The 21,988-nt window shown below is 40.7% G+C and overlaps 2 protein-coding genes across 8 annotated transcripts in view; one reads left to right on the forward strand and one right to left on the reverse strand.

The window, feature by feature from the left end:
* Positions 1 to 8,329, reverse strand: part of PPP1R12B (protein phosphatase 1 regulatory subunit 12B) — a 212,752-nt gene extending 204,423 nt beyond the window's left edge. For all 7 annotated transcript variants that reach the window (XR_013968008.1, XR_013968009.1, XR_013968010.1 and 4 more), the window contains exon 1: positions 7,880 to 8,329. Coding sequence is in view for 4 of the 7 variants with exons in the window: in XM_080824314.1 (XP_080680440.1) it covers positions 7,880 to 8,170 (291 nt within the window). In the remaining 3 variants the exon portion in view is untranslated. The remainder of the gene's footprint in view (positions 1 to 7,879) is intronic.
* A 4,748-nt stretch (positions 8,330 to 13,077) lies between these two features.
* UBE2T (ubiquitin conjugating enzyme E2 T) lies at positions 13,078 to 21,003 on the forward strand. The gene is made up of 7 exons (XM_080825198.1): positions 13,078 to 13,158; positions 16,324 to 16,496; positions 17,019 to 17,088; positions 18,678 to 18,783; positions 18,899 to 18,997; positions 19,131 to 19,214; positions 20,203 to 21,003. The coding sequence occupies exons 2-7, from the start codon at positions 16,388 to 16,390 to the stop codon at positions 20,326 to 20,328; spliced, it is 594 nt and encodes a 197-aa protein (XP_080681324.1). The 5' UTR covers positions 13,078 to 13,158; positions 16,324 to 16,387; the 3' UTR covers positions 20,329 to 21,003.
* The last annotated feature ends 985 nt before the right edge of the window (positions 21,004 to 21,988 follow it).

The following is a 21,988-nucleotide window of genomic DNA, read 5'->3' on the forward strand; positions in this document are numbered from 1 at the left end:
ATACTGATGGCAGATCTATTTTTTTCCCCTCCAAAAATCAACAGAAAGATTAACTTACCCTTAATAAGAAAAAACTTCAAATAATCTCCACAAAAGCCCTCAAAAACATCTTTCAATCGAACTTTTCTTTCCAAGGTTATAAATGACCAAGTCCAACGGGTTTTGGTTTTGGGGGGGGGGGTTTAGGTCTTCCCCTCAATTTCCCTTTACATTATCAAACATCCATTTCTTGAAACTCCTCCCTAGTTTCACTGTGCTTTCTTGGCTCTCCTCTGTATTAGTTTCTCGTTGCTACTGCAACAAACACTACAAACTTAGTAGCTTAAAACAGCACATACTTACTATCTTACAGATCTGGAGATCTGAAGTCTAAACGCAGTCTCACTGGGCTAAAGTCAAATTTTTGGCAGGGCTCACTCCTTCTTGACACTCTGAAGGGAGACCCCATTTTCTTGCCTCTTCCAGCCTTAAAGGCTACCTGCATTCCTTGGCTCACAACCCCTTCCTCAGATCACTCCTTTGCTAGCTTCTATCAGCACATCTGTCACTGACTCTGTTCCCCTGCCTGCCTCCCCTCCCATAAAGAGACCCTTGTGATTACACTGGACTCCCCCTGGATAATCCAAAATAATCTTCCACTTCAAGATCCTAAACTTAATCGTATCTGCAAAGTTCTTTTACCATACAAGGTAACATATTTACAGGTTCTGGGGATTAGGATATGGACATCTTTGAGGGGGCCTTTGTCAGCCCACCACATACTCCTATGGCCCTAATGGGAACTTCTGCATCCTCTGCCTACCACTTAATTGTTTTTTTGTTGTTGTTGTTGTTGTTCTTTTCTTTTATATTCTCTCCTCCTCCATACTCATTTCTTCAACTCTCACCTTTATGGTAATCGCTGACTCTCATTTAAATATGAGGAAACTGGAGCCTAGATAGGGAAGTGGTGATTAGCTTTGAATCATAGATGCCTACAGGGTATTTCTACTTGGATGTCTTCAGAGCTCCTCGGTCCAAAATTAGACTGACTCCTATATCCACTGGCGTAACAAAATTCTTTCAGACTCACAGGCTAGAACTGTATTATACTTTCCTTTCTCATCTGCGTCTTTCCATTCACTCTGAAATCCAAATGCAGCCTCATATTCCTTAATGCTGCTTCGGTTGGGTTAACTTCCCTGCCCAAACCCACAAAAGTCTTCTGCTAAGAACTCCATCAAGCATTCTTGGCCTGGTGTTTGATGCTCAAAGTCTTCTAGAATGTCATCCTCACCCATTTCCTAATCCTCCAAATGCATCCATTAGGACTCCTCCACTGAGTCCCCCTGCCTGCATATCACACCTCTTCCTCTCTCTCTGCCCACACTGTTCCATCATCATGGACCGTCTTCCTTCATCCCTCCACTTAGGAAAGCATCTTTCCCTGTCATCATAGAAATTATCACTCTAAAAGTAACTGTTTTTGATTTATCTATCTCCAAACCAGACTGTGAGTTTCTTTAGGGAAGAAACTATATCTATCAACAAATACACACTTTAACACAGACTCAGAATCTGTTATTAGGCATTCAATATTAGCAGTAAATTGAACAATCTAATAAAACCTTTAACAAGGAAGATAATATAGTAAAGCATATCCAAATACTATTCAAATGTCAAAAACTTTACTTTCAAAGCACATTTAATGATATAAGAAAACAATTACAAGGAAAGTTAAGTGAAAAAATCAGAAGACAGTATATAATACCAACTTTGTAAATATGCTCTTATACCCATACATATGAACCCAGTATAATGTTAAAAAATTAAAACCCTGAAAGGAATACACTAAAATGTTAGTAGTATATATCTTGAGTAGCCTGATTTTAAATTACTTTCAACTTTTTTTTTATAATTTCATTTTCTAATTTTTTTAGAATGAGAAGTAATTTAGTCCAGTAAGAGGCAATATAAAGTTAAGAACACGGATTCTCCGGTCAGACTGCTAGGCTTAAATTCTAGCTCTGCCATTTATTATCTGTGTGACCAGGGGCAGTGTCTCAGTTTCCCCATCTCTATAAACTCCAGACAATAATAAAAGTACCTTACTCATGAGTTGTTTTGAGTATTCCACACAAGTTAATATATTAAAAGAACTTAGGAGAGTCCTTGGCTCAGAGTAAATACCGCAGAAGTACCCCATATCTACCACGGCTGCTGTTACTACTATTCTTACTACTGTCATTAAAAATGACGTATCACGATGTAACTATTAAAACAGCTTAAATAAAATGATAATACCGGGGTGCCTGGGTGGCTCAGTGGGTTAAAGCCTCTGCCTTCAGCTCAGGTCATGATCCCAGGGTCCTGGGATCGAGTCTTGCATCGGGCTCTCTGCTCGGCAGGGAGCCTGCTTCCCTTCCTCTCTCTCTGCCTGCCTCTCTGCCTCCTTGTGATCTCTGTCTGTCAAATAAATAAATAAAATCTTTAAAAAAAAAAATAAAGTTAAGCATTCCCTGGGGCACTCAGGTGGCTCAGTCGGTTAAGCATCCGACTGAGGTTATGATCTCAGGGTCATGGGATGGAGCCCTGCCCCAGGCTCTGCGCTCAGCACAGAGTCTGCATGTCCCTCTCCCTCTACTCCTACCCCTGCTCTCTCCCTCTCTCTCAAGTAAATAAACAAATAAAAATCTTTTAAAAAAGTGTTAAACATTCATTGCAACAGAACTCAGTTATCCCACTGCTAGGAATTTGACCAAAGTGAAACGAAACATGCCCACACCAACAATGTGCACACAAATGTTTCTAGCAGCTTTATTCATTATTACCAAAAACTGGAATTAATCCAAATGTCCTTCAACTGGTGAATGGATAAACAAACTGTAGTACTTCCATATGCTGGAATACCACTCAATAATAAAGACCAGTGAGCTACTGACACATGCGACAAAATGGATGGATGTCAATGCATTACAGCAAATGAAAGCAGCCAGATTCAAAAGGTTTCATGCTGTACGATTCATCTATAGGGCATTGTGGTTATGGGAACAGAACATTGATGAATGGCTGCCAGGGGCTGGGGGTGGGAGGAGGAGGTAGCTACAAGGAGGACAAAAAAATCTTGGAGATAATGATAATATTCTATACGTTGATTTGTGATAGTGGCTACACAATTGCATGTACTTGTCACAACTCACAGAACCCTACATGCAAAAAGGTGAATTTTACTGTATATATAGAACACTTTTTTTTAAAAAAGATTTTATTTATTTGACAGAGAGAGAAAGCAAGCATAAGCAAGGGGGAGCTGCAGAGAGAGAGAGAGAAGCAGACTCCCCGCTAAGCAGGGAGCCTGACTCGGCGCTTGATCTCAGAACCTGGGAACCATGACCTAAGCAAAGGCAGACGTTTAACTGACTGAGCCATCCAGGCATCCTAATAAAGTGTACTTTAATTTAAAAATACTTAAAAATAAAAATAGGCAAACAATGACTTAATTTTAATTTACCAACAAGACCCATCCAACCTTCTACCTTTAGCAGAATTACGCTTAAACCAAACACACTGACAGCTTGCCTATTTAAAAATATTCACAGAGGGGCACCTGGGTGGCTCAGTGGGTTAAAGCCTCTGCCTTCGGCTCGGGTCATGATCCCAGGGTCCTGGGATCGAGCCCCGCATCGGGCTCCCTGCTCAGCAGGGAGCCTGCCTCCCTTCCTCGCTCTCTGCCTGTCTCTCTGCCTCCTTGTGATCTCTCTCTGTCAAATAAATGAATAATCTTTAAAAAAAAAAAATTCACAGAGAAGATTCTATAAGCCCAAATGATAGTATACTGCTACTCTACAGGACTTTAGAACAAAACAAAACAAAAAAACACTGCACCATAAAAATAAGCCTATTTTTCAAATCTGGCTTTGAGGTCCATTATAGCATGGAAACTTGGGACTAATACTCATAAGGCAAGGAGCCAGGTGCCTGACATAGTCTGATGCATCATAACAAATTGAAAGAGGTAAACTACTAAATGACTCAGGATGACTGTTCTAGATCCACAATAATGAAGCCAACAGGATCTTCTTAATCCCATATTGCCTTGGGTCCTGACACTGAACCGAATTCATCAATATACACAGGTGAGGTAAAGCATCTCACAAGCGGAACTATAGGGGAAATAAGTAACGAACTTGCAATAAAAGAGAAAGGGTTAAGAATGCAAGTTTTAGGGGCACCTGGCTGGCTCAGTAGACAGAGCAAGACTCTTGATCTTGGGGTTATGGGTTTGAGGCCCACATCCGGCAGAGAGATTAGTTAAAAACAAACTACAAAGAATACAAAGTTTTATTTCACCACCCCTGTTGGCACATATACATACTATTTTGTACTGAACTGAACACATTACCATCCTAGTCTTCTTCTGTCTTACTCTGCCTTACTCTGAATATAAATTGCTCTGCCTTTTCTCCTTCCCTCATCTGTTTCTGTCTTCTAGATAGATAGATCATTTTAATCTCCCTGAAGCTACAGGGTCAGATGGAGGCAGCTGTAGAATAACAGAAAATACTAGGAGTTGAATTCCAGTCTGGGGTGTCCCCAAACTTGGACTCTGAGACCACTACAAAACTGACCTGAGTTTCTGAATCAAGTACAGAATCATCCTCATCTCTGTGTGGACTGACATTAGAATCCATTACACCCAACATAGATACGTGCCAATAAAATACGTTTTGAAGAAATACACAGGCACTCATTCTAACAAATCCCAGAAAATCTCCTTTCTGAAAGCAAGCACTTGCCTCTTACAGCAGCCCAACAATTTGACAGATATAGTTTTAAGAGCCTGTATCTACACCTAGAGCACCCGAGATTGTAATACTAAGGATACCAAAATAGGTGATAACAATCAACTTTGCAAAATAAATAAATAAAAATAAATTTTAAGAAGTACCACCTCACACAGAACTATATTAACCCATATGTCATGACTGATAGTGTATATAAATAAATGAAATGGGAATTCCTCTGTGAGCAAACAAATACTTTCACGGCTTAGATAATCAGAGTAATGCCTAATTTCCATTGTTAACTCTGGGATACTAAGGGCATATACAATTTACTCACCCAAGTTTAGTTAGTCTGCATCAGTTTCCAAGGCTTTCATCAGAGAAGGTCTAACCCTTGAGATATTTCTTACCTCAGTCTATTTCAAGTATTATTAATAGGCCCCCTGGAGCTTATCATTGACTCAAGCACCTCGTGGTCTAAGCAAAGGCTGCCAAGAAAGAAAGGTCTCTAAGTCAAAAGTAGCATCAAGGCACCACAACCTGAAGTGTAAATCATTTACTGTGACCTTGTGGGGGGAGGAGAAAAATCAACCACCACTATCACCTGGGGGTTTCTTCCAGCATGCCAAGATGGTCAAGAGGCCATGGCCAAACAGAAGGGAGAAAGAAAGCAATTATCCTGATAATTCATACTGTGTTTATATAACCGATGGATATTTTAACTAAATAATTCAGATAATTGTACCACTCTCCATTTCACAGAAGGACAATCAGTCACAAAGTAAGTTGTTCAGCTACTGGCAGCTCCAGTCTCACATTTTGAATATAACCTTTTATGTACCTTAAGAGTTCTTCAGAGCATGGAGAAACATACTGTCACTCCACGGAAACTGACTTGTAAAAGAGTTCTTGAGCCAATAAAGGCCCCTTGTCTGGATTCAAACAAAGAGATAGTTTCTCAACAGAAGGTTTGTTTGGCTCCAAATCTTCAAGCAGCTTAATCTTTGGTTGAATTTGTCTAGTATTAAGTATACCTATTCAATTCAACTCACTGTCAGACCCATAAACAGGGACAAATCCCTACATTGCCTATGCAGGTGTCGTCGTTGTTTTTAAAAATCTCATAGCTGTCATCTCCTTCCTCTCCTGTCTCAAGAGATAACTGAATGTGAACAGCATATAAGGTGAGAGAAGTTGTATTTCACAACTTGGGACGGTAGTTAAGACAGAAGGAAAGGCACCAAGAAAGTCAGTCTCAGAAGAGATCAGAAGAGTGGTTACCTTGTATGAGAAGGAGATCTACCAGAGTGACTTCAAAGCACGTGCTTTTCTCAGGGCATTACTAAAATGTGTACAGTAAGAACCAGATTCAGGTAGCAGAGTCACCTTAGAAGAAACAGGGCTCCTGAGTTGCACTAAGAAAACTGTGCTTTGATAGAATGGTGATTCAGTAAAGGAGCACATGGACCAGAAAGCTGGATTCTATTTCTCTATCATCTATGAACCCAAAAAATGGTTCCTTCCAGAATCCAGATCTCCATCTCCTTAACATTCCAAATATATTTGAAAAATAAATATTCACCTTCTCAAAGAGTCCAGAAACTTAAAATAATGCATATGGCCCTCTTAGCATCTAGCTTATTTATATTCAGCTCCTTATTAGGTAAGATATAAAGCTCTGGAATTTAAGTCTGAAAAATCAATGCCTAAGGGCAACTTGTTTCTTTTCTTTTTGTTTCTTTTGTTTTTTTTTTCTTTTCTAATCTTGCACAAGTAACAATTTTCCAAGCTTCAGATTCCTCATCTGTAAAATGGGAGTTACAACACTACTTGCCACACCTACTTCAAGAATCACTACTGAGATCCACATAGGGGAAGACATACATAAGAATTTTTAAACAGCAAAGGACTACACAAATGTTGCTTGCTACCTTAGGTGGGCCACTATTATAAGCAGAAAAAAAAAACAAACAAACCCAGATACAAACAGAATGAAAAGAAGAGAAGGTTCTTCCATCTGAAAGAGAAGGGTTGCAAACATGGTAAGGGATAATTTTAGGCTATTGGCTAATACATTCAGTAAGTGGTATGACACAAAATGGAATTATTATTTAAAAGTGGATTCTCATGCCAACACATTTACTTTGTACACACGGCAGAAAAAAAAAAAAAATAAGAAAGATTAGGAGTGGGTGACCAGCTCTTAGCTCACCAAAATAAGGAATGAAGTTCCATTAGGGGAGGGAAGGGGGAGTTAGTCATGACAGTCAGAATGTATTGAACATTACTGCATAAGTAAGAATACTGTTGCATAAGAGAGGGCAGTAAGAGTGTTATTACTAAGCACACCACTGTTAAGTTATAGCCACAACCCATATACTATAGGTGTATATATAGGGCATATGATTTTTATAAAAACCTTTGAGAAAAAAGAAAAGAAAAAGACTATTCCACAAGTATCAAACAAACATAAGTGATTCAGTAGGTATTCGGAAGTATTCAGCTTCTCCATAGGAAGCTCTTAGGGAGGTAATACTCCTAAAAAGACACATGTAACAATGAGATCAGAGGTGTTCTAGGAGCCTGTGGGAGACACAAGCTGTTTATCAATCATTACAAACCAGCAAAACAAGAGGTATGGTTTCAGAAGATCTGCTTGCTTTAACCTAATATAGGGGTTTACTCTCTGAGTGATCTAAGATAACAGGGCCACACAAACAGAAAACTGAATTTTCTGAAAAGGCATCAGATGACACTGACGATCCCTATACGAGTGACATGGTGTACAGGCACACCAACTAGAGAGTGTGTAATCTATAGGGATAACACCAGGGACCAAATCATCAGTAACCATGACAACTCAAGTAGGTGGAGGGAAATACAAACACTGACCAGGCAGCGGGGTGACACTACTCCTTCAGGTAGAGGCCCTGGGGTCGGAAAAAGACTTGATTAGTGGAGCAAGCTGTTCGAGAATGAAACCGACTAGCCCCAGAGGACCAGTGTCCGTGCAGGAGAGCTCGGTGGTGACACTAACACTCCCCATGGGCGGCCCGCAGGGGTCACAGTCTCATCTGTAGGAGACTGGACGCCTATCCGACCGAAAAGGGAGTTACCTGGTGCAGGGCTGTCAAGCCGTCCACGTTGACCGTGTTGATGTCCGCACCTCTGGCCAGAAGCTTTTTCACCTCGTCGGTGTCCCCGCTAGAGCAAGCGGCCAGGAAAACAGCACCGTCCTCGAAGCGGACCCTGGGGCTCCCGCGACGAGTCTGCGGCTGCCGCCCCGCGCCTCGTCGCTCCGCGGGTTCCTGCTCTGTCAGCGAGCCCCGCCAGCGCCGAAGCTGCTCAGCCCGCCGCATTCGCGCGGACTCTGCCCGCTTCCCGCCCAGGTGCTCCAGCTCCGCCATTGCTCCGACCTCCGCAGCTGCTGCTTTAACTCACCACCCCGGACTGCTATTGCTGCCCCAGTTGCCGCTGCAGCTTCCCTCAGAGCGATTCAGCCCGGAGCAGAAGGCGGAGACCCCAGCACCGCCATCTTTACTCCTCCCGCCAGTAGCACCGCCCGCACGGTTCCCTCGGCTTCAACACGCAGGCGCTGCCCGCGCCTCTGGTCATCACGGGACTTGTAGTGACAGACGGGCCCTAACGGCAGATCATGGCCTTGAGGGAACTACAAATCCCTGGATGCCTCAGGGAAGAGGCGAGGACCGGCTGCTCCCTACTTGGCCGCGGGAGCCAGAGGGGTCACCTTTGCCCTAAACCTGGAACCGTGTCCCGGAGCGGCGTCAGCCTCTTTGAGCCTTTCGGGAATTGTAGTTTATTCCTGTTGTGACTAATCTTGGCTCCCTAATTATCACATCAGTCCTTTGAAGTGGAAAAGAAGCAGTAATTATCCCTATTTTCTGTTGGGGAAAACTAGACATAAAGTACTCGAAAAATTCAAATCTATGCCCTGGTTCTAAATCTAAATTTTATTTACATTATAGCGTGTAATACATTACCGTATATTAATCACAGTAAATGTAAAGGTGCATGGGGAGGAGGAGCATGGATACATATATTGTCATAATATGTCATATATTATGCATAAATTCTTTCAATGAGTCACTTATATTTTAGGCCCTTAAAAGATCCAGAAAAGGATGCATCCAACCATGGTGGAAAGAACACGAAAGCTTTCAATTCAAATTGAATTCACATCCCTAAACAAGTTACTTGCTTTCCTTGATCCTGTTTCCTGATTTGTAAAGTGGGAATAGTAATACCTCACAGAATAGTCCTGTGGATTAAATAATACATGCAAGGCTACCCAGTACTATATTTGGCACATATCAGCTCATCAATATACTAATTAATACTAATTTCCCTTCTGACTCCCTCCTCCTTCTCTGCTCCTTTCATGGATCTTAAAATTCTAGGAGACAGAGTGGATGCCTGGTCTTTTGGGAATTTTCCCCCCAAAGTTACAAAAAGACAACAATGGGCATACTAAACTCCTAAGGCAGCAAGCAGGACATTTTCATATTTACAGTGAACTTTGTTATAAAACCCGTACAATTGATTTAATACCTATACCCACTCCCACAGCCTTAGCCCTGGACAAAATATAATTAAATGTGCTGTCCATAGTGAAAGAGAACATATACAATTATTAGGTTCTGTAAGTTTTCAAATAGTCTTCTGTGTGTTTAAAATTTTTCATTAAAAATTATTACAAAAGTGATTAGGACATTCTAAAGGGAAACTTTATTATATTCCATTGTGAACATTTGTGGGTGCAACTTCCCCTGAGATGAACTGAGAATTAAATGAAAAATGACATGCACATGCAAAATATGTTTAAGAATACTGTGTCTGTCCAAAATGTTTTAATTAGGTATTCTTAAATACTTTGTAACTATTAATTTTCTTACTACAGAGTCTTTGTAAACAGTGAATAACAATGTGTAATAAAACAATCAAGATGTGGGGGTGCCTGGGTGGCTTAGTCTGTTAAGCGACTGCCTTCAGTTCAGTTCAGGTCATGATTGGGCTCCCTGCTCAGTGGGGAGTCTGCTTCTCCCTTTCCCCCTTCTTTGTCCCTCCCCCTGCTCATGCACTCTCTCTCAAATAAACAAAATCTTTTTAAAAAAATAAATACTTTGTTTATTTGACACAGTGAGTGAGTGAAAGAGCACAAGCAGTGGGAAAGGCAGAGGGAGAGTGAGAAGCAGGCTCCCTGCTTGATCCCAGGACGCTGGGATCACGACCTGTGCTAAAGACAGACACTTAACTGACTGAGCCACCCAGGCGCCCCAACATAATGGTTTTGTAATAACAATTTTTAACAGGGGTAAAAATTTTTTTCTTTTTTTTTTTTTTAAGATTTTATTTATTTATTTGACAGAGAGACACAAGTAGGCAGAGAGGTAAGCAGAGAGAGAGAGGAGGAAGCAGGCTCCCTGCTGAGCAGAGAGCCTGATGCAGGACTGGATCTCCGGACCATGAGATCATGACCTGAGCTGAAGGCAGAGGCTTAACCCACTGAGCCACCCAGCGCCCCCAGGGGTAAAATTTTCAAGGATCAATAATGTTATATTTCTTTTGGTTATACTATTTTCACATTCAGAATCAGGGAAGAAGAACTATATGGCTCCAGTTGTATAACTATGCTAAAACTGGCCAAGTTCAAGTTAAATCCTTCAATTCTTAAGAGGTAAACTTAAATTTCAACAGGAAGAATTCAATTTCAATATTAGGAAGTTCCAGGAAATACTTCCTTACTATATTTAATTTATTTACTTATTTTTTTCTCTTGAGGTTGTTAGAGTATATAATACCCTCTTTGGAGCTTGTCCTAAATTCCTTGGATAATTTAAGTGCATCCCTACCTGGAAGGAGAGGAATGTATCTTCAGCTACATGATTACAAAAAGCAAGTAATAATTAGTATAAATAAAAGTATTTTAGCATAAATGAAAGTAATAATTATTATAATCTAATTAATTTAACTGGCGCAACCAAAAAAAAAGTTATGCCACAAAAAAACCCCCAAATTTATATGTGTATAATGGCTCAAAAAGGTTTTCAAAATTAAAATCACATTAGCTTTTTTCCTGTAACATCATCCCCCGGGGCTTTCTGAGAGTAAACTTTATAATCAGCCCATTAAACAAACATAATAGTTTAGATTTACTATATATATAGTAAATATATATAGTATATATTTATAGTAATATATATAGTAATATTAATAAATAGATAATATATAAATAGTAAATATAAAATATAGTAAACATATAGTAAACTATTATATGTATATATATAATAGTTTAGATTTAGAAATACTCTATACTAAAGAAAATTTTTTATACAAAAGTGATAAATCCTAGCAAATAATCCTGTGTATAAATAAAATATAATTTTTGTGCTTTTAAATATACTGAGCCAGCTATGATGCATCTATATTCTTGTGTGAAGAAACTTTTGTTAAATAACTTCCCACACATACACTTAAGAAATAAACCATAATATTAAAATGCTCCCTTTTTAAAAGCAATGACACCCTACACAGGTAAGGAAAAATTTCCAGCCTGGCCTCTAGTCTCACCAATTAACATACCTCCCTCTGGTGGACAAATAGAAACTGTACATTTAGCCTGTGGAGTTCTTTTTACCTTTTTCCTTTTATTCAATCCTTTGAGTTTAGTTGCCAAAACTATTGGCATTTGCTTGTTTTATGATACCAGCTCTCCTCTCCACCAGACTCAACACAGTTCCTGCTTTTTCTAAGAGACATTTTAAAGACTAATTTCTCAGAGAACCACCTTGATCTCAGAGATCAAGGAAGTGATCAGTTTCAGTTCTGAAGACAGAACTGTAATTACATTTGGGGTAGGAAGAAAATAAAGAAGACATTGAAAAGGGGCACCTGGGTGGCTCAGTCGTTAAGCATCTGCCTTCAGCTCAGGTCATGATTCCAGGTTGCCGGATGGGAGCCCATCCTGCATTGGGCTCCCTGTGGGCAGGAAGTCTGCTTCTCCCTCTCCCACTCCCCTTGCTTGTGTCCCCTCTCTCCCTGTCTCTTTCTCTGTCAAGTAAATTAAAAAAATCTTAAAAAAAAAGAAAGACATTGAAGGAATTAAAACAAAGTATCAGTAGTAAAATAAGCATCCAACTCCAGATTTATGACAGAACACACTTGACTACAATAAGCAAATATTAACAATAAACGCAAAACCCCAGCAGCTAACTGGAAATTAGACCGGACAGTCCCAGGATTCCTTATGCTCGTAATTCATAAGCTACTTTAGTTGATTCATTCTTACAACCAGTGTGAAGATCTCCAGGGTAGAATCACAGACAGTGTGCCAGTTAATGTATGGGTCTCTGGAGAAGAGGTAACATGCCTGCAATGGACTCGGGGAACCACGTGCTACTTAACACCAGTTTGGACGAAATGCAGAAATCAGGCAGTGGCCAGAATTATATTGGTTTGCAAGTTTACAAAGACCGGCCGTTAAGCCACACAAGGAGCTGAAAGCAGTGAGAGGAGGGTTTGGCGCGTGTATGTGTTGGTGGTGTTTTTCCACCCACAGTATCCCCAAAGGCTAGTCAAGTTCCAGCCACGTCAGGTCAAGTCCGAGTCACCCATGAATGCTCACGGAGCCCAGAAACTTCGAGAAGTTGAGGCTGGCTTAGCCATAAACAGGTACTTCCTTCGTCAGGTAGCACCACACTTTTAGAGTTGGAAGAAGGCCTCGAAGCCATCTATTCTCAGCTTCCACCCAAGGCAGGGATCCCCTTTGCACTATCCCTCATCAACTTCCAGTCGAACACTTGCAGTGATGACGGAGTTCACTGCGGCCCAAGGTGACCGGTTCTGTTCTTCAGGGATCTAATTGCTAGAATGCTTTACTGGGCTAAACTCAGCATTCCTTTAACTTTCATCCGCGAGCCTTAGATGCGTCCTCTGACGCAGTAAAAGTTTCCTCGTGAAGACGTACCACGCAGTCCCTACTCCAGTCCAGATATTTCCGGTTCCCTTCACTGTTCCTCCTATGAGGCGATTTCCAGCTCCTTCTCCGCTCTGACAAAGACAGTTGACCTCGTCACCGAACTTGTCACCGCATGGCTACACCATGGCCAGAAGCCGGCCGGAACCTCCGAGCTCCTCCAACCTGATAGACAGCTCCGCCTACGAGGGGAAGTGACTGCGTCCGACGCGCGCTCTAATTTGAAAGCGGCGTGTGCGGAAACCAGACTCAGAGCGCTGGCCAATAGGGAGCTACGCTCCTCTCCCGGGCCTTGACGAGGACCAATCGCAAGCCCCTCGTGGCGGGAGGCGGAGCGACGCCAACAGCCTGGGCGTGCGCAGGAGTGGATAGCCGCTGGTCTGCGCGCTGTGACGCTGTGAGGTGGGTATGCACAGGTAAGAGTGCTGTTTTCTGGTTCCAAGACCTGTGGGTCTTGGGGACCAGAGTCCTGTTTCTGCCTAATGTGGGAGATTCCTGAAGCGGCTCCTGAGCGGAGGCTCTGCTGGAATCTCCGCAGCCCGTCGGCGGCCAGAGCTGCCCGAGCCTCCCCTGGTGCGCCCCGCGGCCAGAGACGCCGCCGTTCTGCGCTCGCTGCGGGCCGCGCGCAGGCGGTTTTGCCTTCCTCACCATCTGGTCCCCAACCCACGTTTCCTCCGCTAGTTATTCAAACTTACTACAAGGCTGCATACTGGTGGCATTGCTGACTTAGAAATTAAAATACGGTGACTACACCCGTCCTCCAGGGATTTTTGCCGCACGAGAAGAAGCTGTCAGAGTTGAATAACAACTCCCGGTGCACGTTGGTGTGGAAGCATAGAGAGGGTGACAGTTGAAAGGAGTGAAGGATTGGGATGCATTACTAGAGAAAGGCAAGAAGTGATTGTTTCATGTGTAATGTCTATAGGTGTGAAAAAGAATGAGACCCAAAAAGAAGTCGGTGTGACTGAAGCCTAAGTTTGTGGGGAGTAGTTACAGGATAAGAAGTTGGGGTTTGTTTGTAAAGAACCTGTGTGCCCAGAAAATATTCAGTAATTGATGGCTTTTGAGCCAAGGAGTGCCATATACCAATTTGTGTTAATATAGTGAGGCTGGGGTCTGGTTGCCCCCATTAGAGAAATTGTCTTGCTTAAAATTCCTCACCCCTGTTCTAATCCCTTTCCCCTGGGTTCTCATTTTATATAAAGGTACCCTCTGTTTCTTGTGGTTTGTTGTCTTATTGTGGTCGCTTTCTCAACATCTGCTTCCTGAGAAAAGTAGTAAGGATCTGTGTATAAAATGCGAGATTAATTATACAATGAAATTAATTAATTCAATTACCCAATGAAATACTTGCCTCCAAAAGATGGTCTTATGGGTGGGTCTAAGGAAATTTGAAAGTACTTTAAAGAATAATTTATATGAAAGACTTGTCCTGTAATTCTGTTTGACCATTTAATTCACCTGTTGTATTATTAGTCTCATTTAAATATTTCTGAAAGAGTTTTTGAGTTGTGGAGGAGCAGCAAGCCTGGAGATTAGAAAAGGAAGGTCCAAAGGACCATTTTGTCTGCAGCACAATTCAAGAGAATGTCTTTACCTAACCAATACACAAATTTATTCTCCTTTAAACATCCCGGTGGTGGAGGTAGATGGCCTCAATCTAAGTGTATGATTATCATAACAGCCATCTAATAATGACAATCTGTGCCCACCAGGTAATCTTCTGGTTATAATTAGTTTTCCAAACAGAAATAGCTTAAGGAGGGATGGGATTAAAATTAAAAATTGTATCACAGTTGTACAAATTAATAAATTGACCTTTTAACGTTTAAGCCTTTGTGAGTAAGCCCTACCGAATCTAGATTTACTGCCAAGTCCGGTTTTCACTTTACAAAACTGAGAACCAGATCCTGAGATGTATATATGTGTGGACTTCTATGAGGTGATTCTAAAAGTCACATGGAAGAGCAGAGGGTCAAGAATAACCAAGACAGGGGCGCCTGGATGGCTCAGTGGGTTAAAGCCTCTGCCTTCAGCTCAGGTCATGATCTCAGGGTCCTGGGATCGAGCCCCGCATCACACTCCCTGCTCAGCAGGGAGCCTGCTTCCCCCCTCTCTCTTGTGATCTCTGTCTGTCAAATAAATAAATAAAATCTTTAAAAAAAGAATAACCAAGACATTGCTGAAGAGAAAGAACAAGGTGGAGGAACTCAACTTACTATATGTCAAGTCTTATTAATAAGCTACAGTAATTAAAACAGGTATTGGCTCAAAGATAATCCAGTTGATCAGTGGAACAAACTGAAAAATTCCAAAACAGATCCACACATATATGCAAATTTAGTTTACGACCATATCAGCAGGGAAATGGTGGACTTTCCAATAAAAAGGACTAGGACAATTGGTTCTTCATATGGAGGAAAAGATCCAAAATTGGACCTCTGCCTCACATTATACACAAAAATCAATTCCTACTGGATTAAAAACTTAAATGTGAAAGCAAAACTGTAAAACATTTAGAAGATTTAGACAAATATCTAAGTTTGGGGATAAGGAAAAATTTAATACATGAAAGTATAAGTGTACAGGAAAATGTTTTAAAATTGATTATGTTAAAGTTAATAGTTGTGTGACTATCAAAAGACATGAATAAAGTGGAGAGACATGCCACAAACTGGGAGATAGTATATGTAACTCATAATATCAAAAGATCAGTATCCTCTGGCAGCTAAAGGGAGAACTAGAGTTAGAAAGGGTGTTGAGTGTGTGTAGGTGTGGGTGTTTGTTTTAGATGAGAGAGATTTTGAGCATATTTGAATGTTGATGGGGAAAAGATTGGAAATACTGAGGGATTGGGAGTATGTGGCATCCAGAATACATGGAGAAAACCTCACACATTTAAGCATTTGCTTACAAATATCTCAGAGTGAGACTATCTCCGTCATCATCATTCCTTGCTCTCCTTACAAAGCATATATAGACTTCCTCCCACAGGTAATATTTGTCAAGCCTTTTCTATGCCAGATATACTGAGGATGTAGTGTGGGGCAAAATTAGACCCAGGCTCTACCTCATAAGTTTATAATTTATCAGTGGAAACACATTAGTTGAAAACTTGTGTTTTTGTTGTTTGTAGAACGCTTTGCATTTTTAATCTTTATTTTTAAAATTTTTTTTATTTTTTATTTATTTTATTTTTAAAGATTTTATTTATTTATTTGACAGAGATCACAAGTAGGCAGAGAGGCAGGCAGAGAGGGGGGGGGGGAAGCAGGCTCCCTGCTGAGCAGAGAGCCTGATGCGGGGCTCGATCCCAGGACCCTGAGATCATGACCTGAGCCAAAGGCAGAGGCTTTAACCCACTGAGCCACCCGGGGCCCCTTTAATCTTTATTTTTAAAATGTGCTTGAATAGATAACAGGAAGGAAATGGAAGAAACTCAGATTCCTTTCTTAGAATAGAGATTAAAATGAAGAATTTGTTTTGCTTTTCACTAAACTGAAGCCATGTGCTAAAAACTCGAGTCACCTTTGCTGACTGTTTCGTGGTTGCCCCTTTTCTTCTTAGTGAATCCCAGCCAGCTTCTACTGTGGTGCAGTGAACCGTGTACAGTTCCTTCTACTTGGGGACCATGCAGAGAGCTTCACGTCTAAAGAGAGAACTGAACTTGTTAGCCACAGAGCCACCCCCAGGCATCACTTGCTGGCAAGATAAGGACAAAATGGATGATCTTCAAGCTCGTAGGTATCATGTCATGCCTATGACGACCCTATTGAAGATTGTGCTGAAATCTGAAGATTTGTATATTCTAAAGTAGAGAGCGGTGGCAAGGTCAAAGTACCTTACCAGCGTTCTAAACCTAATTTGTTTACATGTATAAGAGGTTTGCTTGACATTTCTTCTTTGGCCTATTATTACACCTTTTGCTGATTCATAGCCAAGATTTGGGCATTAGCTCTGAAGCAGTGTTTAGACCAAAGCTCATCATCTCAAATATCTGTGAGGCCAGACAGGAAACATAAATAATTAGAATACTGCAGTACAGACAAAACAAAACTGCGGCTTATATTTGATCTGTGGTCAGTACTGTCCAACTTCTGTTTGATATTCTGTCTGTCCTTTGACGCCATCAGTATTTTGGGTACATCGGTGCATTGCATGAGAAGCTTGTTAAAGCTCTAAGAGAGAATTACTGTCCTAGACCGAGCTTTTGTGGTCATTCAAATCATCTGATTACCTCTTAATTTTTTTTTTTTTTAAAGAAATATTAGGTGCAGCTGACACACCTTATGAAAAAGGTGTTTTCAAGCTGGAAGTTACCATTCCCGAGAGGTTAGTGTGAATTAGATTTTTTTTTTCTTTTTCTTTCTCTTTTTCTGTTTTTTGGGGGTTTTTTTGTTTGTTTTTTTGTTTTTTTTGAGAGTGAGCACATGCAGAGTGGGCTAAGGGCAGAGGGAGAGAGAGAATATCTTAAGCAGGCTCCACACCCAACATGAGGCTCAATCTCATGACCCTGAGATCATGACCTGAGCCAAAATCAAGAGTTGGATGCCTGACTGAGCCACCCAGGTGCCCAGTGTGAATTAGATTCTAAACTTATAGGGTAGAGTATGGTTATTGAAAGATAGAGTAATGTAGTAGAGTGTTAAGTGTAGGAGTTAAAGGTCCTAGGTTTTAATCCTAGTCTTATGATGTAATGTGACTTTGGGCAAGTTATTTTATCTCTGGAGTTCAAATTCCTTCTCTAAAATGGGCTAGATCATATCTAAGGCCCCTCTTTTCTTGATTGTGCTTAAATATACATAACATAAAATTGATCATTTAAGCCATTTTAACTGTTTGGTTCATGGCATTAAGTATATTCACATTGTTAATCACCTATTACCATCATCCACCTCCAAAACCTTTTCATTTTCCCAGACTGACACTCCATACCCATTCAGCAGTAACTTGCCAGCTCCTCCTCCCCCTGGCACCTGGCAACCACCATTCTACTTTCTGTTTTTACGTTAAGGCCCCTCTTAACTCTGGTCTCCTTTAAGGTTCTCATCGGGTTAGTTGTAGTTGTAGTTTTGTGCAGAATGGGGAAGAGAAGAAATGAATGTCTAACTGTTGACATGTAGATGTCTTTTCACTAGATCAGATCCTGGCCAAACTTGTTAAAGTCCTGAGAGAAGTAGCTTGATAATCATGTGATATATCAGTTCTAAAAATCAGCTGGGAATTTTCCAAGGTTTGTGTCTCACTAAAAAGGCATAATAACCAAATGCAGTGGGGACACCTGGGTGGCTCTGTTAGTTAAGTGCCTGACTCTTGATTTTGGCTCAGGTCATGATCCCAGGGTTGTGGTATTGAGCCCTGTGTTGGGCTCTGTGCTCAGTGGGGAGTCTGCTTGAGATTCTCCCTCTCCCTCTACCCCTTCACCCCGCCCCACACGCACACGCTCGCTCTCATGCATGTGCTCTCTGAAATAAACGAGTCTTTAAAAAACAAAAAACAAAAAACAAAAAAACGCAATGTATGAATTTTAATTTCTGTTTTTTAAAACTTCTCTTAAAAAATGGGGGGGTGGCAATTGAAGAAATCAGAATAGTAGATGATATTGGGGAATATATTTCTAATTTTTTTATAGGTATATTGATAGTATTGCAGTTATAAAGGAGAACGACCTTATTCTTGGGAGATATGTGCTGAAGCATTCACAGGATAAAGTGGCTTGATCTAGGTGGTGGGTACAGGAATGTTTGTAATGCTATTATTTCAACTTTTCTATTGTTTGTAAGTTTTCATAATAAAAATTTTAGGAAAAAAAAGGTTTGCCTCTCAAAGGCAACCCTGATGAGTCACCAGGAAGCTCTTTATATGTTTATAAAGAAACAAGTACTTTAATAAAAATTCTCTGTTGTCCTGTGCTTTCAAAGGTACCCCTTTGAACCTCCTCAGATCCGATTTCTGACTCCAATCTATCATCCAAACATTGATTCTGCTGGAAGGATTTGTTTAGATGTCCTCAAATTGCCACCAAAAGTGAGTGGTGGGTAAAGGGTGGACACAACATTCTGTGGTTCTCATCTATAAAACTTGAATTAGAGTATCACATTCTTAGTAATACAAAAGCAGCTGCCTGTCTGTTTGTGTATAGGGTGCCTGGAGACCATCCCTCAACATTGCAACTGTACTGACTTCTATTCAACTGCTTATGTCTGAACCCAACCCTGATGACCCACTCATGGCTGACATAGTAAGTATCCTTTTTGCCTCTGCAGCACACGTCCTACTTTCTTCATACCTCTGACTTTTCATTTATGGCAGCTGCAGCTTAACCACTACAGATCATTTTTCTCTCCATTGACTTGTCTTTGATTTTGTCTCAGTCATCTGAATTTAAATATAATAAGCCAGTCTTCCTCAAGAATGCCAGGCAGTGGACGGAGAAGCATGCAAAACAGAAACAGAAGGTATGATGATTGTACAGTTCTGATTCTGCTTCTGTTGTTAACCCGTTAAAAGTGTATTTATCTGTAAATGCATAAGTGGTTATTAACTTTGCCAAATTTGTACCGTATTCTAGAGTAGCTAATTGATCTTTTCTCCTATTACAACTTTCTTTTTGTTGTTGTTTAAAGATTTTATTTATTTATTTGACAGGCAGAGATCACAAGTAGGCAGAGAGGCAGGCAGAGGGAGAGAGAAGGAAGCAGGCTCGCCACTGAGCAGAGAGCAGAGAGCCCAATGCGGGGCTCGATCCCAGTACCCTGAGATCATGTCCTGAGCCGAAGGCTGAGGCTTTAACCCACTGAGCCACCCAGGCGCCCCCCCATTACAACTTTCTAAATAGGTATTCAACAAAATAGCCTAGTAGCTCAACCAACAGTATATTTTTCCTAACAGTTGTCATCTTTGACAACACTAGAGGGCAGGCAGCATCTGCTTAATTTTTTTTATATTCTTGGAGGTAGCAAGGATAGATAGAGGTGACCGATTCTTTTTTGAAGTTTTCTTTTCTAATACAAGAAAGGACTATTGCAGGAATCAGGAAGGAGTGAGAAAGAAATAGGAAAGAGGGGAAAATTAACATTTCTTATGGGACCATTCATAGAAGGGAAAAGGTTAAGTTGATCAGATTATATATAGATTAAGTTGATTATCTGCTTAAGTTGATAGAGCTTCCTCATTTAACAATATAAATTGTAGGAACACAAAGATTGGCATATTCTGGTTCTTGCTGAGTTAGAACATCCTTCAGATTCAGTTAAGTAACAGTTACTTGTGAAAAGAAATAAAAATTTAAAACATACAAAAGATTGAGAAAGATGCATTTGAAGGAAATAATCATATACAAGAAGCCACAAAGAAGTACTTGGTAATAATATTACAGCACTTCATTGTTCTCCATCCTGGTTCCTGGTGTGAACCTCACATTTTACCTTATCTACTCCTTCTCAGGCTGATGAGGGAGAGATGCCTGATGATCTGCCAGAGGCTGGTGACTCAGAAGTATGCAGCACAACGCAGAAAAGGAAAGCCAGGCAGCTGGGAGGCATAGAAAAGAAATTTTGTTCTGACCTTTAGGGGTTTGTCCTGGTCCTAGTTAATATATTCTTTGTTAAGATGGTCTCATCTGCCTACCTCTCTCTTGGATGTTTTTCTTTGTATTTGATGACGTTATCATCTTTCCTGTCCTATAAAACAGACTTTGTGTATTTATGTATTCTGCTCTACAGTGATTCTCTGAGGCTAGTTTGTTTTATTTAGCTTGTACATACATAGTTTGAAACCTTTTAAACCTGAAAAATAAATAACCACTTAATGTTGAGTGTGTGTTTATCCTGAATGTGTGTCTGGGAGCAAACTGTCCAGAAAGCTATATAATAAGAATGTTAAAATATTTGGAATTGTTGTCTTTTATTTTGCCAACTTACCAACATCACTAGGGACGCTGAATGTTTGACGTAGATGTAAAATCACTGTTGGAAACAATTCAGTTACCACCAGGCTTTCAAGGATTCTAGGTTTTCAGAAGTCTTAACAGAATGTGGGAATAAGGTAATGGACCCTTTTGTTAATTTTTTTGCGGTTTTCACTTTTTGTGATTTACACAGCCGGTCAGAATTACTATGGTAATAAATATTTATTGAACACCTGCTGTGTACCAAGTATTGTGCACGTGTTTTAGAATATAACAGTGGAAAAAATCAGACATGAGATTAACCAAGTAATCATACAAATTTAAATAAAGATTTTTGTGATCACTTTCTGTCCCTAGCTTCATTTTATGGCAGGTACTATTCTGAACAGATAGGTGCCAAACTTGAATCCTTTACTCATGATTTTATAATCTACTTAGACTTTAGTATTCTATTGAGATGCAGAGAAAATGGACTTGAGCAGAAATCAGTTGAAGCGGAAAGAGGCTGCCCATGCTGAGTGAAGGGCTTTCTGAAGAATGTAGATATTAGGAGTCCTAGTAGAAAATAAAGACCGTAATGTCCCTGTCCACATCCCAGTGCAGTAGTTCTATCCCGGAGCAGTGATTTTATACCTCGGCTAGGCACTGTGCACGTAAAACAGCACTTCTCGGAAAAGGCGTTACCTTGTATCCTCACTCAGCACAGCCTGCCACATGACATGTGTGGTGCTGGACTCAAGGCAAACAAGACAGGAAATGTGAATTTTTTAATCCGTTAATGACAGATGATGGCATAAACTGAAAATATAAATTTCTTTTGTATCCCCCACTTCATCGATTTCCCACTTCTCTAGAATTCTTGAACCCATTTCTCAAAATTAGTTCTTCTTAAAGCCCAGAAATGATTTTATTCCAGGTTTTTCTCTATATTTATGCATGTTTAAGCCAGATCTGGGGTTCCTAGGTAACATTAGTATATCAGTTGGGATGCTTTCAGCTGGGAGTGAAATCTGACTCAGACTGGTGACAATGCAACATGGGAAGTTCTAATGGAATAAATGGAAAGTCCAGGAGTAGGGTGAGCATCTGGATTGATGTGTTCAGAGGCTCAACAATACCAAGATTTCAGTCTCTTTCCACCTGCCATCCAGAGTAAAAACTTTGTCTTTGCTCTCTGCTCCTTAAACATAGTCCCCTCTCAGAGTGACTCCTAGCCGCACTCAGGGCCATGTACTTTGTAATTCACACCCAGCAGACCGTGGAGCAAGAAAGTTCCTCTGATGGGACCACCCTGAAACCAGTCGCTTTGGTCAGGGAAATGCC

The sequence above is a fragment of the Martes martes genome, assembly GCF_963455335.1.
Source record: "Martes martes genome assembly, chromosome: 15".
Lineage (NCBI taxonomy): Eukaryota > Metazoa > Chordata > Mammalia > Carnivora > Mustelidae > Martes > Martes martes.

What these genes read in the sequence shown, in the direction of transcription:
- UBE2T (XM_080825198.1), top strand. Translation starts at nt 16,388, where the DNA reads ATGCAGAGAGCTTCACGTCTAAAGAGAGAACTGAACTTGTTAGCCACA. An exon ending in AATGGATGATCTTCAAGCTC is followed by an intron (nt 16,497 to 17,018) that starts GTAGGTATCATG and finishes TTTTTTTTAAAG; the next exon opens with AAATATTAGGTGCAGCTGAC. An exon ending in ATGCAAAACAGAAACAGAAG is followed by an intron (nt 19,215 to 20,202) that starts GTATGATGATTG and finishes ACTCCTTCTCAG; the next exon opens with GCTGATGAGGGAGAGATGCC.